General features: G+C 37.4%; 2 protein-coding genes and 1 pseudogene across 2 annotated transcripts in view; 2 read left to right on the top strand and 1 right to left on the bottom strand.

The window, feature by feature from the left end:
* The window catches only part of GABRR3 (gamma-aminobutyric acid type A receptor subunit rho3), a 725,962-nt gene that overhangs the window by 339,492 nt on the left and 369,688 nt on the right, over positions 1-16,782 (bottom strand). The gene's annotated exons all lie outside the window — the stretch shown is intronic.
* LOC130830402 (olfactory receptor 5H2-like) lies at positions 999-1,937 on the top strand (annotated as a pseudogene).
* LOC130830379 (olfactory receptor 5H2-like) lies at positions 15,365-16,345 on the top strand. Its single transcript, XM_057697589.1, has one exon. The coding sequence runs from the start codon at positions 15,365-15,367 to the stop codon at positions 16,343-16,345; it is 981 nt and encodes a 326-aa protein (XP_057553572.1).

Raw genomic sequence — 16,782 nt, 5'->3', positions numbered from 1 at the left:
ATACTCTATTATTTTCTGCCTATTTCTATTCCTCCATCTTGTGATCTTTTCACCCACCCAAATTCCTCTTTCCACTTCTCCTGCCTCCTTTCTTGTCTCGATTCCTTCCTCCCCTCTTTTGAAATCGTTTGTTAAAATAACTTAGACAAAAAAATTTATATCTGTCTACAGGCAGTGAACATTAACAACCGTCTTCCACACCTTGGATTCTCTATTTCACTGTTTTCATGGCTGCGTCCTTTTTTTCCCACTCACTTTTCATTATTCTCTGGCCTCAACTCTATCACATAATGGAAACTGCTCTCACTAAAGTCACTAAAAGAAAATTGCTTAACTTCCATGCTCAGTGACATCTGTTCACTCCTTGTGCTACCACAGCATTTATTTTAGCAATTGACACTGTGCTTTGCTTTGTTCTTCTTGGGTATCTTTCCTCTCTTTATGGTCATAACACTCAACTCTACAGTTTCCCCTGCTCTTCTGGTCTTTTCCTTTCATCACTGCCAACCAGGGATACTGGTTGCAACATGAAATTATTTTTTTGAATGGAAATTTTCTCTAACATAGAAATGCTAGTGAGATTAGAAGAATCAGCTGGAAAAAAGGGCAGCAACGGAAGGAAGCAAGGCAGTCAGTCAACAGGCAAAATCATGTCCCAACATTAGCTCTATGGGGGTTGCTGTCACCACTGCTGTCGTGGATGCCACTGCTCATACTGACAATGTCATTGGTGTGGGTTCAAGATGCATTTGCTGTACTCTTCCATTGCTGCCCTGGCCACCTTAGCAACCAAAATTCTTTTTTGTCTTTGTCCCTTTGTCACTCTCTCTCCAAATTCCAAATCCAGTGTGCGTGGGTTTGATTTGCCAAACTACATCAAACCCCCTCACTTTCATTCTGAAATGCATGGTTTATTTCAACCCTCTTTCCCATATATTCATGTAAATTCTTTTGACTTTATTTTTTTCACTTACTTCATTTCATGTCAGGTAATACCCAGTGAGGACATGGAAAAGGAAAATGCAATGCTGCTTACAGAATTTATTCTCACAGGACTTACATATCAACCAGAGTGGCAAATTCCCCTGTTCCTGGTGTTCTTGGTGATATATCTCCTCACCATTGTGGGGAACCTTGGTCTGACTGCTCTCATATGGAATGACCCTCACCTTCACATTCCCATGTACTTATTCCTTGGGAATCTGGCCTTTGTGGATGCCTGGATATCATCCACAGTGACGCCCCAGTTGCTGATGAATTTCTTTTCCAAGAGCAAAATGATCTCTCTCATTGAATGCAAGATACAATTTTTTTCCTTTGCAACCAGTATAACCACGGAATGTTTTTTGCTGGCAACAATGGCATATGATCGCTATGTGGCCATATGCAAACCATTACTTTATCCAGTAATTATGACCAATCGGCTATGCATACGGCTATTAGTTTTATCATTTTTAGGTGGCCTTGTCCATGCCATACTTCATAATGTTTTTTTATTGAGATTAACCTTCTGTAATTCTAACATAATACATCAATTTTACTGTGACATTGTACCATTGTTTAAGATTTCCTGTACTGACCCTTCCATTAATTTTCTGATGGTATATATTTTCTCTGGGTCAATACAGGTATTCAGTATTCTTATTGTTCTTGTCTCTTATACCCTTGTTCTCTATACAATCTTAAAAAAGAAGTCTGCCCAAGGCATAAGGAAGGCCTTCTCTACCTGTGGGGCCCACCTCCTGTCTGTCTCTTTATAGTATGGGCCTCTTCTCTTCATGTACGTGCACCCCGGCTCTGCACAAGCAGATGATCAGGATATGACGTACTCTCTGTTTTACATGATCATAATTCCTTTGTTAAATCCAATTATCTATAGCTTGAGAAATAGGAAAGTTATAGATTCACTGGCAAAAATGTTAAAGAGAAATGCTTAGATCTCATAATCATATCAGTTCTCTTTTTATTGAAAAAGTCATAAAATTGTGCAGATTAGATGTTGCTACTGTTGATTAGTGTCCAAAGTTTTTGCAGTTATAACTACCCTAGAATTTTAATGACTTAAGCTGACGGTACTAATAAGCATCTTAAACTATGTGTATATGTTACGCAAAAACATACATAAGATTCTAATCAAGTGTTCATGTTATATTAAAATAAAGAGGAAAACAAATTACAATCTTCTATTCATAACTTCTCAGTGTGGCTTCATAAATGCATTAAGCACTTTAATAGTGTATTCACTCTGAAAAGAATTGAAATATGATGTCTTTGATAGTAAGAAAGCAGCACAGCCTGAAGAGTCACATTACATTTAACTCCGTAGTGGAGGCAGGTTTGTGTTTGAATGAACAGAGGAAAATTCCAGGAATTCTGCTAGCCATCAGAAGTTCTTTCATTCCACACTATTTGGGATATGGTGATTTCACTGTTTGTAGGGTTTCAACTTCCTTATCACACAGAAAAATTAACAGAAATGAGTAGTCAATGAAAAAAAAATATGAGAAAGGAGTTAAAGCAGAGAAAGTCATGCCAAACTGTAAAAGCATGCTTTTAGCTCAAGGTGTGGTTGTGAGTAACAAGAAGGAAGATGTCTCTCACTGTCTATGATGCCTTGAACAGTCCTGTCCAGTTTTTTGGTATGTTGTATGGTAATCTGAAAATTTATTTTCTCTGGGTTACTAATCGAGAAAGCTAAGCAATGAGATTGCAGATTTAATTGGGATGGGCATAGAAAGGAAAAAAAGAAGAGGCAGAAGAGAAAGGAAATGGTATCAACTTTAATACAATTTTAAAACAATTAAACTGATCAGAAAGAAATAAATCATATGTATAGATTATTAGAATGTGCTGTTGACCAGAGGCTTCAAATGCATATTACCAAAGTTCAAATAATGTTAGAGTGATATAACAGTGTGTCCAGTGAGTAGCTGGGAAAGACATAAAAATGAGCAAAAGTTTGCATGATTTGTGCCCCTACAATCTTTAAACGCTAGCTTTTGTCACACTCCATACTCTAAGAATAATAAGTGATTCGTCTTCAGGTCCATCCCTAACCTTCCAGTCTCACCACTGAGGCCCTCACCCTAAAACTACTCACCTCTGTCACTTTCAATAGTCTTGTTACTTCTCCCACACCCTGTTGAAACTCAGTTACTTCCCAAACATTGCTGTCATATTACTTGCATGAAAAGAACGCTAATATTCCTCTTCATTGACTTTTGATGGATTGTCATCGCTACCAGATTATGTGTATATATGGCAGACACACCTACAAATCTCTATATGCACACGCATGCGTTTATTTTTTCACGTGTGTGTGCAGATTGCATGATTTATAAACACATCTACATATCTATCTACGTCTGTCTGTCTGTCTGCCTATCTGTCTGTCTGTCTGTCTGTCTGTCTTACCCTGCATTTCTTTACGTTGGCAAAATCTTGATTTAACTCCAAATTCTCTTCTTCCACAATTCTCTTAATAGACCCCATGGTATGCCCAAAATGAATTAGTGACTCCCTTCCGGACAAATCCTCTTCTCAAGTACATGGTTTTGTTCACACAGGTCTCTCCACTGGGAATGTTCTTCCCAGGTGCATCTATCTTCTTTTGAAATTATAACAGTCCTTTCTTCAAAGTCTACCTTAAAATGTTATAGCTTCCACAATGTATTTCCAGAACACCTCAGAAAGAATAAGAATGCTTCCTCATTTCAAACATGGAGTAATTTATTTATTCTTCTAGGCCACGGATGACATTGTGTGTCATTTTGGCCTATGAGCTTTTTTTAGATTACAGTTTAGAAGTCTCACTATTCTTTCAGTCATTCTTCTGGGGTGCTTAGCACACTTGCTTACACACGTGAGGTCCTAAATAAATCGTTATGAAATATATATAAACTTGAAATAATTCTGACAGCACAAATACTTCAAATGAAGTTTGAGTGCATCACTTATTTTCAATCTGGTAATGAGCCCACAGAGATTACTGGGCCTGGGATGGCTAGTCTATGCTAGTTCACCTTCATATTTTTCTTTCAAGACTATCGCAAGTATCATACACCTAAAGCGAATTAATCTTGTCCTTCTTAGCAGGAGGATTAGCTCCAGCGATAGAGTATGACAAAACATCAGGGTGAAGCTCTTTAGTTAGATACAGTTAGTCCCCTACATAGGAACGAGTTCTGTTCCGAGAGTGCATTTGTAAGTCCAGTTTGTCTGTAAGTCCAACAAAGTTAGCGTAGGTACCCAACTAACACAACTGGCTATATAGTACTTCACTGTAATAGGTTTATAATACTTTCACACAAATAATACATAAAGACAAACACAAAAAATAAACATTTTTAACTTTACAGTACAGTACCTTGAAAAGTACAGTAGTACAGTACAACAGCTGGCAAACGGGCTGGCATCAAGTGAACCGGCAAGAAGAGTTACTGATTGGAGGAGGGAGAGGAGATGGGAGATGGTAGAGCTCTAGGACCATCAGCAATAGGAGATGGAGGACAAGCTGCAATTTCACTCATGCCTGACGTTGATGGAAATGTTCTGGTCCCTTGCTGGATCCAATTCTATCTACTGTCTTGAAAAAAATGATCCAGTGATACCTGGGTGGTAGCTTTTTTTTTTGTCATAGATGACACAGTAGCACTTCTTTACATTCTGAATGGCTGCTACAACCTTTCTGTACTGTTCTACATTTGGGTCCTGTGCCTCAAAAACTAACAGTGCCTCCTCAAATAAAGAAAATCCCCTTGCCATTTCCTATGTCGTGAATCTCTTTGGTTCTTCAGTTACTTCTTCTTCCTCTTGTCTCTGTTCATCCTTTCTCTGGGCCTCCAATTCCATCAGGTCTTCATTAGCAAGCCTCTCATGTTGCACAGCAAGGAGTTCAATGAAGTTGTCCTCTTGCAGATCTAGCTTGAAATAAAGATACTGTACTAATGTACTCTATAGAGTACTGTACAGTAAAGTATACGACAGCACAACCACTTGTAGAGGATGCACGCACAGGACAATGTACACAAGACACGTGAACAACTTACGTGATTGGACATGCGAACGCATGTTCACATCTTTGAAAGTTCACAACTTGAAGGTTTGTCTGTAGGGGACTTACTGTATTTGGATTAAAGATACAAACCATATAAATATTTGCAACAAATATCTGGAGGTGCAGGTCACAAGATTAGAACAGGTGATCTGCCCTCTTTTTGTTTACTGAGGGATATCCCCAGGACCAAAAAGGGGTGAAAGGATCATAGTCCAGATGTTTATTTATTATTTTTCATTAGAGAATTCATATTATTGTATATGTCCATAGTTTGTTAATTTTTGTTGTTGTATAATATTCCCGTTCTGATTTTCCAATAATTTATTTAAATTACTGTTTAAACATAATCACTATTATGACCCAAAGACTATATTGCTAATATAAGCAAATGGTGTATATCTGTTTTGCAATAATAAAGGTTTGTTTCCCTAATTGGCCTTTTGCTTGAATGAAAAGGTTGACAGCAAGCTATGAGTATATGAGCCTGTGTGTTACCTGTCAAGTCTTTAGGTTCGGTGTGTATGAAGTAGGCACTGGGAGTCTCTCAGAAACTCAGGCTTTCTGTATAGCATCTCTTGAACATGTCTAACCTAGAGATTCTACTGCTCTGATGTGTTTTTCAAAAAATCCCGATTATTTTATGACTTCCAGAAATTCACAAAATTTCCTCCTCACTGATGTCTTCCCATTCTCGCTTCTGTTAAAGATTTTTTTCATTTTTGCATATCATATATGACATTTCAGTCACGTTTTGGGAAACATATAAAATGTAAACCTGTACAAACCCCACATTTTAGAAGATATTCTGCAGATTTCTTTAAAAAGAAACTGTGAAATTACACGTATTATTTAATGGTATTTAGATGCAACAAATGATATCACAATGCTAAGTTCATTCAGTTGTCTGGAACAGTGTTTACACTGGATTAAACTACCCCTTGGAAATGCTAATAATATAACATAAATACTCTTTATTATGAAGGTGTATTGATTTTGTTAACCTAGAGATTTAAAAGAATTCATAGTTCCTCTCTCTTTATGTGCATTTACAAGCATTTTTTCTCATCATTTTATAATATCTTATGCTGTTGAAAAGTAGTTGACATTATCTTATAATGTATTCAAAGAATCAACACAATTAGGTTAAAAAAGACACCATGAAATCTAGTACAGTGTTTCTCATTATGAGTTTACAACTAGATAGGGCAGATTCCTACTAGTCTATATATTTGGTATGTGGAAGCACCTCTGTAATCTAGGCTTTCTTCTTTATTATTGTTTTTTCTTTTAACATAGTGGTTCTCAAACTTTAGTGTCCCACAGGATCACGTGGAGGGCTTGTAGAAACACAGGTTGATGAGCTTGATCATGAGAGTTTGTTTCAAATGCTAATACTGTTGATGGGACCACAGTAGATAACCACTCTTTTATAATCAGTAAACATTTTAAAATCAAGACAGGAGAGACCAGTCAAAATGGATTTTCTACACCTTCTCTACTCCCCACTTAAACAGCACTATCCAAATATTTTAAAGATGTTCAGTCATGGTTTTGTACTTTTGTCCCTGTTTTGGGCAGGTTTCAATGGGGCATCGTTTCCAAAGGATTATATAGATATATAAATGTGTGTGTGTGTATATATATATATATACACACACAAACACACATCTCAATCTCGATAAATGTATATATATATAAATCTATATCTGTCTATATCTATATTTATATCTATATACCTACATACATATCTAAAGCTATGTGTTATAAGATATAGGTTCATATGATTATAAGAATGAGAAATCCCACAATCTGCTATCTGCAGTGCAGAGACCCAGAAAAACTGTTAGTAGATCTAAGGCTTGAGAATACAAGAGCTGAAGGTAGAGATTTCAATCCATGTCTGAAAACCAGAGAAGCAAGAGCACTGAGGGCAAAATAAAATTCACGTTCTTCATAGGTCAGTCAGCAAGAGAGCAAATTCAACCCTCTTCTGCCTTCCTGTTCCATTCAGGCCTACAACGGATTACATGATGCCCCACCAAAAGGGTACAGCCATCAGCTTTACCCAGTCTACTAATTTATACTTATCTCTTCTAGAAACAGCCTCACAGACACAAACAAAAGTAATGTTTAACCAGACATCTGTGCTGAGTCAAGTTGACACATAAAATGAACCGTAACAAGTGCGCCCACTGTCAACTTGGAACCCATACACACTTCCTTAAACTGTACTTAAACTTCAAGTAAAGATAATAGGAAGGCCATAATTCTACCAATCATGATACAATTACGCTGTATACAATCGAAAATGCACTAACACCTCCCCCAGAGGAAGACGGAAAATGTTTACTCTTCTCCTTAATATCTGGTAACTTAAATACTATGATGTCAAATTGAAATCTTTAATCATAAGATATTTAGTCAACACATCTTATGATAAGGGAGTAACAGTGTAAAGAAAAGTAAGACATTTGTTCTATGCAAATGCACACGCACACACACACAATGTACTCTTACCAAAGTAAGAAAGAAACACTCAGGGCATTTTGTAACTGATCACATGGTATTTATAGCTACCTTCTTCTACTACCCAATCCATTTTCCCTTCACTTTCATCAAGTGCTGCAGTTAGTCATTATTCTTTACCTGGTGGGGTGACCCAAATCATCATTCCCAAAGAGTCTAGACCATTAGAAGTCCTGCCCAATTCATTTGTTGAAGTTTGCCATTGACATAGATCATAGACACTAGTACTTCTAAGAGATGCCCTGAGGGATCTTCTTTTTCCAGATATGATTTTCCTTTTTTCCCATTATGGAGCAGTAGTCCATTTTCCCTTGGTAGTCAGGATCAGTCACTTCAGCTGATTCAGTCTTCTCTGCCTCTGATTATTCAGAGGAATGAGTAGCTCAAAGTGGCCCGGTAGCAATCTTAACATCCAGCTCAGTGGAATTATTGCTGTGTGTGCTGCTAGAAGCATTCTTCCCTCTGTCTCTGAGGCCTGGCCTCTCAGCCATCAGAGCATAACATCTGGGAAAATGAAGCTAATTTATGCTAGTGGATCACTAGGTATAATAGTGAGTGGTGTCACTTCCATTTCTACCCCTTGATTTTTGACCCTTGAATCCTAGTTATCTGAGAAACACTACTATGCATTAGATGCTGACTCAAAACACATACAGCCTTCTGAAGAACTTTGATCAAACATGGTATTCTTATCCAGGGAGTGCTGTAACTGAGTTCTAAAAGGCCATTCTATTATTCTCTCAATCTAACAGCTTCATAATGGAGGGGAACAGGGTAAAACAAGCGAATTCCATAGTAATGGGGCCATTACCACATTTCATTTGCTGTGAAGTGAGTTCCTAGATAAGAAGCAATGCAATGTGGAATACCATGACAGTGGATAAGGAATCTTGTAAGTCCACAGATGGTTGTTTCGGCAGAATCACTGCCTGCAGGGAAGAAAAATCAGTATCTAGAGTAAGTATCTATTATAGTAATACCAAAACACTGACCCATCCATGATGGAAAATTGTCCAGTGTAATAAACCTGCCACCAGGTAGCTGGCTGATCACCCCAATGAATGGTGCATGATTGGGGACTCAGTGTTGGTCTCTGTGCTGGACTGGACACTCAGATATGGCCTTAGCTCTGTTGGCCATTGTGAGTGGAAGTCCATTTGCTGATCCCACACATAACCTTTATTCCTGCCACCATGGACCCCTTTATCATGAGCCTATTTGGCAATCACAGGGGTGGCTGAAGAAAGGTTGACTGGTATCCAAGAATGGGTCATCATATCCACTTAGTTATTAAAGTCCTCCAGTGTTGAAGTCATTCTTTAGTGAGCATGTACATGGGACTCAAATATCTTAATGATTTTTCCCATTTAGCGGGATCTGTCCACATACTTCTTCCTCAGATATCCTTGTCATCAATTTTCCAATTTTATTGCTTCAAAGTCTCTTACCATCTAGCCAAACCGTTGGTTAAAGCCCATGAATCATTATATAATCACATATCTGGCCATTTCTCTTTCCAGGAAAATCAACAATCAGGTGGACTGCTCAAAGTTCTGCCCAGCAGGAGGATGTTCCATCACCACTGTCCTCCAGGGATGTCACAGAGTGGCAGTAGAGCTGTAGTTGTCCACTTGGATGGTGTCTGCATATGGTGCAGAACCATTGGTAAACCAGATTCATGGCTTCCCTTCCTCTATTAATTATAGAGAACTCCACCGCCTCCTATTAGGCCATAAGTGCAGGCTGGGATACAGAATCCAGGGTAGCAGGTATGGGGACCATGGGCATTTGGGCCACTTCTCCATGTAGATTACTGGTGACTTCAAGGCTCGCTCAGCTAGAGCATGTACATAACACTTCCATTTAATGACAGTGTGACAGTGTACTCCCAATTTTATGGCTTCATGATCATACAACACCCAGTTCATGAAAGGCAGCTCAGATGCCATGGAAAGTTGATGCCCCGTAGTTAAGCATTTAGTCTCTAATAAGGCTCAGTAGCAGGCTGACAGCTGTTCCTCACATGGAGACTAGTTATCTGCAACAGATCTCAGGGTTTTGTTCCAAACCTAAGGGTCAGTACTTTATCTGACCAACAGAGGCCTGCCAAAGTCTCCACACAGCATCCGTGTCTGCAATGACCACTTCAAGCACCATTGTTTCTGCTGGATCATATTGCCCAAGTGGCACCACAGCTTGCACAAAAGGCGAGACCTTTTCCAAATCTTCCACTTGTTCTGAGCCACACTCAAAACTAGCAGCTTCTCTGGTCCTTTGGTAAAGTGGTTGGCTTAATACACCCAAATGATGATGACGGTGCCTCCAAAATTCATAGTGGCCTAAACTAGGTGCTCTCTTTGTTGGCTGCAGGAGGTGCCAGATGCAACAACTTATTCATCACCTATGAAGATGTACCTTAACATGACCCACCTGAACCCCTAGGAATTTCATTAAGATAAATGGACCCTGAAATTTGTTGGATTTATTTTTCATCTTCTAGCATTCAAATATCTGCCAATAAGTCTAAAGTAGTTGCTATTTCTTGCTAACTAGGTCCAGTCAGCATAATGGACCAGTGTAATATCTTGTGGGAGGGAAAGAAATCAAGATCCTAGAGAAAATGTTTTTAAATCATATATTTGATAAAAACCTTCTATTAAGGATAATGGAAAATTCTCAAAACTCAATAATAAGAAAATGTATAACTCCATTAAAAATGGGCCAAACATTTAAACAGACACTTCACTAAACTAGGTATACTTATGTCAAATAAGAACACAAAAACATGCTCAACATAATTGTCTTTGGGAAAATGCAAATGGAGACCACAATGAGATATCATGACCCACCTATTAAAATAACTAAAATTGAAAAGACTTCTCATATTGTAAGCAGCAATGCAGACATTCATACTCATAGACAGGCAACAAAATGGGCTAAAAGATAATTACATGAAACTGAAGAGGGCAGCATATTTAAGTGAAGTGTGGGTTATGTTGAAGCTATCATTATAGTGCTCACTCATTCTTCTTATACTGCTGAGTTCTCATGGTGACTTCTCTTTTAGCTATGGTTTTTTCACCTCTTTTAAGCTTTCACTAACACAATTCTAAGAAATAGTATAATTGATTAATGACTCTACCAAAAAATATGCCCGTTTTTCCCCCAGCTGCCAATCAAGTTCTAAGTGCAGGTTAAACATTTTTCTACCCTTCAGATATCAAAACACAATATTATTATTTTCATATCATGCTCTTTTGACATAAATAATGTTATTTTTCTCAATGAATGTTCAAAGGCAAGTTCTCTGTTAATGATTAGAGGCAAATCTGAACACGTGACCACCATGTTCAAAATCCCTCAATAGCTTTCCTTTCAGTTGACATAAAGAATGAAGTCCCTGACCTAGCCTCCAGACCCTCTGTGCTATCACCCATGCTGGCCTCCCATGTCCATTCTGGCTCCTCTTTGCCTCCCACTTTGCATGCCAGCTACATTTGCCTTTTTTTCCCCACTTCACTAACGATCTAGCTCTCTGATAAGCTAGGCCTGCTGATGATGGAAAACCTTGAAGATGGTACATGTCTAGAGGCATTACCTTGGTAGAATGAAGACCCTCAGGACCCACCCTTGACATATTGAAATAGAATGTGCATTTTCAGAAAATTACCAGGAAATTCACAGGGATTAAAGTTTCAGAAGCACTGATCTAGGCTACCTCCTGCTCTGCTCTTTTGTTTTGTTTTTCCTCTGCTCCTCCCCCTGACCTATACCTACTAAGATTTTTCTGATCAGTTTTCAGCTTAAAGTGGGAAGTTACTTGTAGGTCTGGAATGTGAGCTACAGTTTCCATGAGGAGGACAACTTTCTTCTAGTAGGCTCCTGAAGGGAATCTAGAATTTTGGCCTCATTAAAATCACATATGATTAGCTCACACAAGACCATACTATTCAAAGTACTCAGAGCATCACAATTTGTGGATAAACTGAAGTTTGCATAAACATGCCAGAAGTGTAATCTGTTGTGGAAGGTAGTGACATAAAATACAATTTTGGTTGTTAAAACTAGAATTGTCTTCAGTGACTTAATGTTTATGATTTTAGAGTCTGTATTGCCCTGTGGGACAACCTGGAGTTCTCCTACATGTTCAAATCTACAAAGCCCAGAGGAACAGCTTGGTTTTGTCCTAAAGGGAATCAATGCGTGATATTAGGGAATTTTAGTCCTTCACTCCTTCCTCTTTTGGTAAAAAAATTTTGTATAATTACTTGACTCTTCTGTTCAAAGCTAATTTATATAAACAAACTTTTCCTGATCTTGGGAAATGAAACCTCTAAAATGAATCAGTGTGCAAGGAATTGTGGCCTGTGTTATTATCATTCCAGTGATGTTGCATTGTTTTCTACTGAAAAAGCCTAATTCTTAGAAAGGATCTCCATTATTTATTACAAAATATGGGTAAGAGAGAAAGGAATTTTATCATTCATTAGTCTTTATGTAAAATAATCAAAATACTGTAAAAAATATAATTTTCGGTTGATTTACAAGATATGAGACACATGAAAAATGTTAACAATTAATGAATTATCTGTGTATCTTATTTTTGTGACTAAATCTCTATAAACAAAATGCCTGTAAGACTAAAACGTACCTCTTAATGATAATTCATTATTTCTTTTTTTATTTTTAATGGTGGAGAAGGCAGATGCTACTTTTTTTTAAAGTGTACAATTTGATATTTTTTTTCTTATTAGTAATGTATATATGGCAATCCCAATCTCCCAGTTCTTTCCTCCCCCATCATTATCTTTCTAACATAACTATAATGACTTTATCGGTTTTAATGAAATAGAATGTTAAACAATTTAACCTGGATTTAAATATTATGTCATATGTTCCCTACATAAGAAATCTTTCTGGTTATTCTGATTAAAAGTTTAATTCTTTTTAATTAATCACAGTCTCTGATTAAGCTTTTAAGGTAAGGCATTTATATATTAACTCCTCTATTCTCTCACCTACTTCTGACAATAATTTTATTATGTGTTTAAAAATATATATATACATATTGATAGTACAAGAAATATGCAGAAAATGTCCCTCTGTGGCTCTTTCCAGCTTTATGATTTAATAAAGACCCACACACATATTGAATTTGAGCATTTTCAATTATCTCGTAATTTAGGATTGCATGGAAGGGAGCCTATTCCAAATAAAAATATATTTAACAACTGGAATTATTGGCATCGATTATTTATATCACCTGAATTAGGCTCCAGTCTTTGGCTCAATTTTATTCTACTAGAAAAACTGGTGGAGAAGAAAGTGCTCTCAAGTAAACCCAGCAGGATTTCTACAGAAAGTCCATCCTAATTACTGTAATAACAAAGATAAAGCAACTTTTAATTATAAAAAGAACTCTCCAGCAACGCTAGGAAACTTATGAACAAAGTTTCTAAGGTAAAATTTAAAATTAAATTCTCTCTGTCACACAAATTCCCTAGGAAGAGAAACTTGGAATTTTGAAGAAAAGTGTAAGAACAGATTCTCAGTGTTGACAAGTTTTAATGAAAACCAGGGTTAAGACAAACATTTACCTACAAACCTTCCCCTCATTTCCTTCTCAGTGTTTATCTGATACTACCTCTGTCTTCATTGGCTTGTCTTTCCTACACTTATCTCTCCACATCTCTGCTATGCTTTTTCTAGTTCTCTCCATTTTCTTTTAATCCACCGAAATTTTTCCTTTCTACTTCTCCTGCCATCTTTCTCTTCTTGATGCCTACCTTTCCTCTCTTTTGAAAATTTGTATTTAAATGCTCTACAGGAAAAAAAATTTGTCTGTCTATAGGCAGTAGACAAATTCCAACTGTTCTCCATTTTTTTCTTATAGTACTCAAAAACATTCCCCTCTCTGTGCACCATGCTTCCCCCTCATTTCACACTATTCTCTGGCATTGACTCTATTACAAAATGGAAACCACACTCACTAAGCACACTAGGAATCTCTTATTTCCCACACTCAGTGATCTCTGTTCACCCCTTGTTCTACCACAGCATTCATTCTGCCAACGGTGGTGCACTTCATAATGTGCTTGGGTCTTTTCTCTCTTTATGTCCACATCACTCAACTTTCCAGGTTCCCTTCTGCTTCTCTGATCATTCTGCTCAGTATCTTTCTGAGGTCTCCCTTATTTCTCTTTGGGTAGAGCCAGTGTATGTGTTTGTAACAGAAAATTAGTAGGCTGAATGGAAAGCTACTATAACATGGAAAGTCCAGGGAGGGATCAGCTGAAAAATGGGCAGGAATAGAAGAAAGCAATATAGTGAGACAACAGCCACAATCAAATCTCTACACTTGCTCAATAGGGACTCCTATCACTGCTGCTGAACTTTGGATGCCACAGCTCCCACTGACAATGCAGCTGGTGCAGATGCAGGAGGCATTTCCTAGGGTCTTGGTATGGCTGCCTTGACTGACTTTGTAACCAAAATTCCTGGCTCCCTGTCCCTTTGTTTCCCATTCCCCATGTTACAGATTCAGTGCTGGTGTATTTGATTATTCAAACCTAGATCAAGTCCCCTCACTCTAGGTGTGAAGGGGATGGGAAAGTGAGTTTCTAGCTTTTTTGATTTCTAGAGTAAGTGGTAGCCTTTCCTGATACCAAGAGTCAAGTAGTAGCAAAGAGGATCATTTTAGCTATCTAAAATGACATGTATCTACTTCAAAACTTCTTTAATAAAATTTCCTCAAAATTTCCTTCATGCCCTCCTTCTTTTTACCTTATGCACAGTTTCCATGGTTAGTTTATTCATAGTTATGCCTTTGGCTACCCAAATACTCCCAAGTCATTGTTTACATTAAGCAGCTCTCACAAATTCATTCTACTAAGCTATCCCACTTGGATATTCAGAGGAGGCTCTTTATATTAAGTGGCCAAAGCATCTGAATTCTCAAATTCAATTTGTGATGGCCGTCCACCCTTCACTAAGTGTCTCCTCTCTCCTTCACTGACCATCCCCTTCACATCTAAGTCCCTGAGTCTTAGTGACTCTGCCTTCTGATTTCTTTTGATCTATTTCTTTTTCCTCCTCATCACTCCCAATAACAATCACTCAAGGACTAGAGCGTCACATGAATTTGAATTAATTGGAGGGCATTTTTGAAATGCAGATTTTTTGGCTTCATTCTTACCCCCTGTACTTATATATACAATAATACTAAATAATCTACATTTTGTACAAATAACTTCCCCAGACAATTCTGATCTGTATTCTGATTTGAGAACCAATGGGTGAGAGTATCAGCTTCCTAATTAGCATTCCTGAATCTAGTTTCCTGTTCCTGCAGAGTATTTTCTACCCCACCAAATATTTACTTAAAAAAAAATTTTATGTTGCCATTCCCTGTCCTAAAATTTTTTAGTGCATGCCTGTTGTTAGAGGAATAAAGTTCAAGATCTTTCACATGGCATTCAAATCATTTCATAATAATTCAAGCCTCTTTTCCCTAGACCCTCATCTATTTGCCAGACACATAATGTCCTTAATACTTTCAATAATCTCCATAAATTAAGCTAATGTTTAGAGTCATACCTATTTTCTAAATCTTTTAATTTTTTCACATTTGTAGACTAAAATAATTGCATTTGCCATTACATCAATTTCCAAAATTAGTTTCCATTGTTATAGTAGTAGTAAATAAATTTAAGGGCACTCAGATGTGTGTATGCTTTTGTTTCAACTACTTTCTTCCAATATTCTTTTTATACAGCTTAGAAAATGTTCTCTTATATTTACCACATCTCATTTCAGAGGCCATCCAGTAACAACATGGATACTAAAAATGCAACAATGCTGTCAACGTTTGTTCTCACAGGACTTCCATGTCAACTGGAGTGGCAAACCACCCTGTTCCTGGTGTTCTTGGTGATATTCCTCATCACCAGTGTGGGAAACCTTGGACTAATTTATCTTATCTGCAATGACCCTCACCTTCACATCCCCATGTACTTATTCCTTGGGAGTTTAGCCTTTGTGGATGCTTGGATATCATCCACAGTGACCCCCAAGATGCTGGTCAATTTCTTCACCAAGAACAAAATGATATCCCTCTATGAATGCATGCTACAATTTTTTTCCTTTGCATTCAGTGCAACCACAGAATGTTTTCTGCTGGCAACAATGGCGTATGATCGCTATGTGGCCATATGCAAACCATTACTGTATCCAGTGATTATGACCAACAGACTATGCATCCAGCTGTTAGTCTCATCATTTGTAGCAGGACTTATTCATCCCATGATTCATGTAGGATCTTTATTCAGGTTAACCTTCTGTAATTCTAACATAATACATCACTTTTACTGTGACATCATGCCATTGTTTAAGATTTCTTGTACCGACCCTTCAATTAATGTTCTGATGGCATTTATTTCCTCTGGGTCAATACAGGTGTTTAGCATTCTGACTATTGTTGTCTCTTATACCCTTGTTCTCTATACAATCTTAAAAAAGAAGTCTCTACAAGGCATAAAGAAGGCCTTCTATACCTGTGGAGCCCACCTTCTATCTGTCTCTTTATACTATGGGCCTCTTCTCTTCATGTATGTGCGCCCTGGATCTGCACAAGAAGATGAACAAGATATGATGGACTCCCTATTTTACACTGTCATAATCCCTTTGTTAAATCCAATTATCTACAGCCTGAGAAATAAGAAAGTCATACATTCACTGACAAAAGTGTTAAAGAGAAATGTTTAGATCTCATACTATTATCAGTTCTCTTTTCATTGAAATAGTCACAAAATTGTGCAGATTATACGTGGCTCAGTTTGGGTTAGTGTTCAAAGTTGTTTGCAGTTATAATGTCCTAGTGTTTTAATGACTTAAGGTGTTAGTACTAGTATACTCCTTAAGGTGTTAGTATGAATATACTCAAGATATTTGTGTATGTTCAAAACAGACATTTTAAACAATTTTCATGTCACATTAGAATAACTGAAGCAGAAAACAAATGAATACATTTTACCCACTTGTATATTCTTCAGTGTAGTTTTATAAAATCATTAAGCACTGAAATAGCACAGTTCCTCTGACAGGAATGCATTGATTATGTTGTCTTTCATAGTAATACAGCTGCACAGCCTGGAGATTCTACGATATGTAAATCCACAGTGGAGGCAGGTCTGTGTTTGAGT

This window comes from Hippopotamus amphibius, chromosome 10, assembly GCF_030028045.1.
Source record: "Hippopotamus amphibius kiboko isolate mHipAmp2 chromosome 10, mHipAmp2.hap2, whole genome shotgun sequence".
NCBI classification, from domain to species: Eukaryota; Metazoa; Chordata; class Mammalia; order Artiodactyla; family Hippopotamidae; genus Hippopotamus; species Hippopotamus amphibius.
Note: the sequence above shows the minus strand (reverse complement) of the source record. Positions and strands in the feature narration are given on the sequence as shown.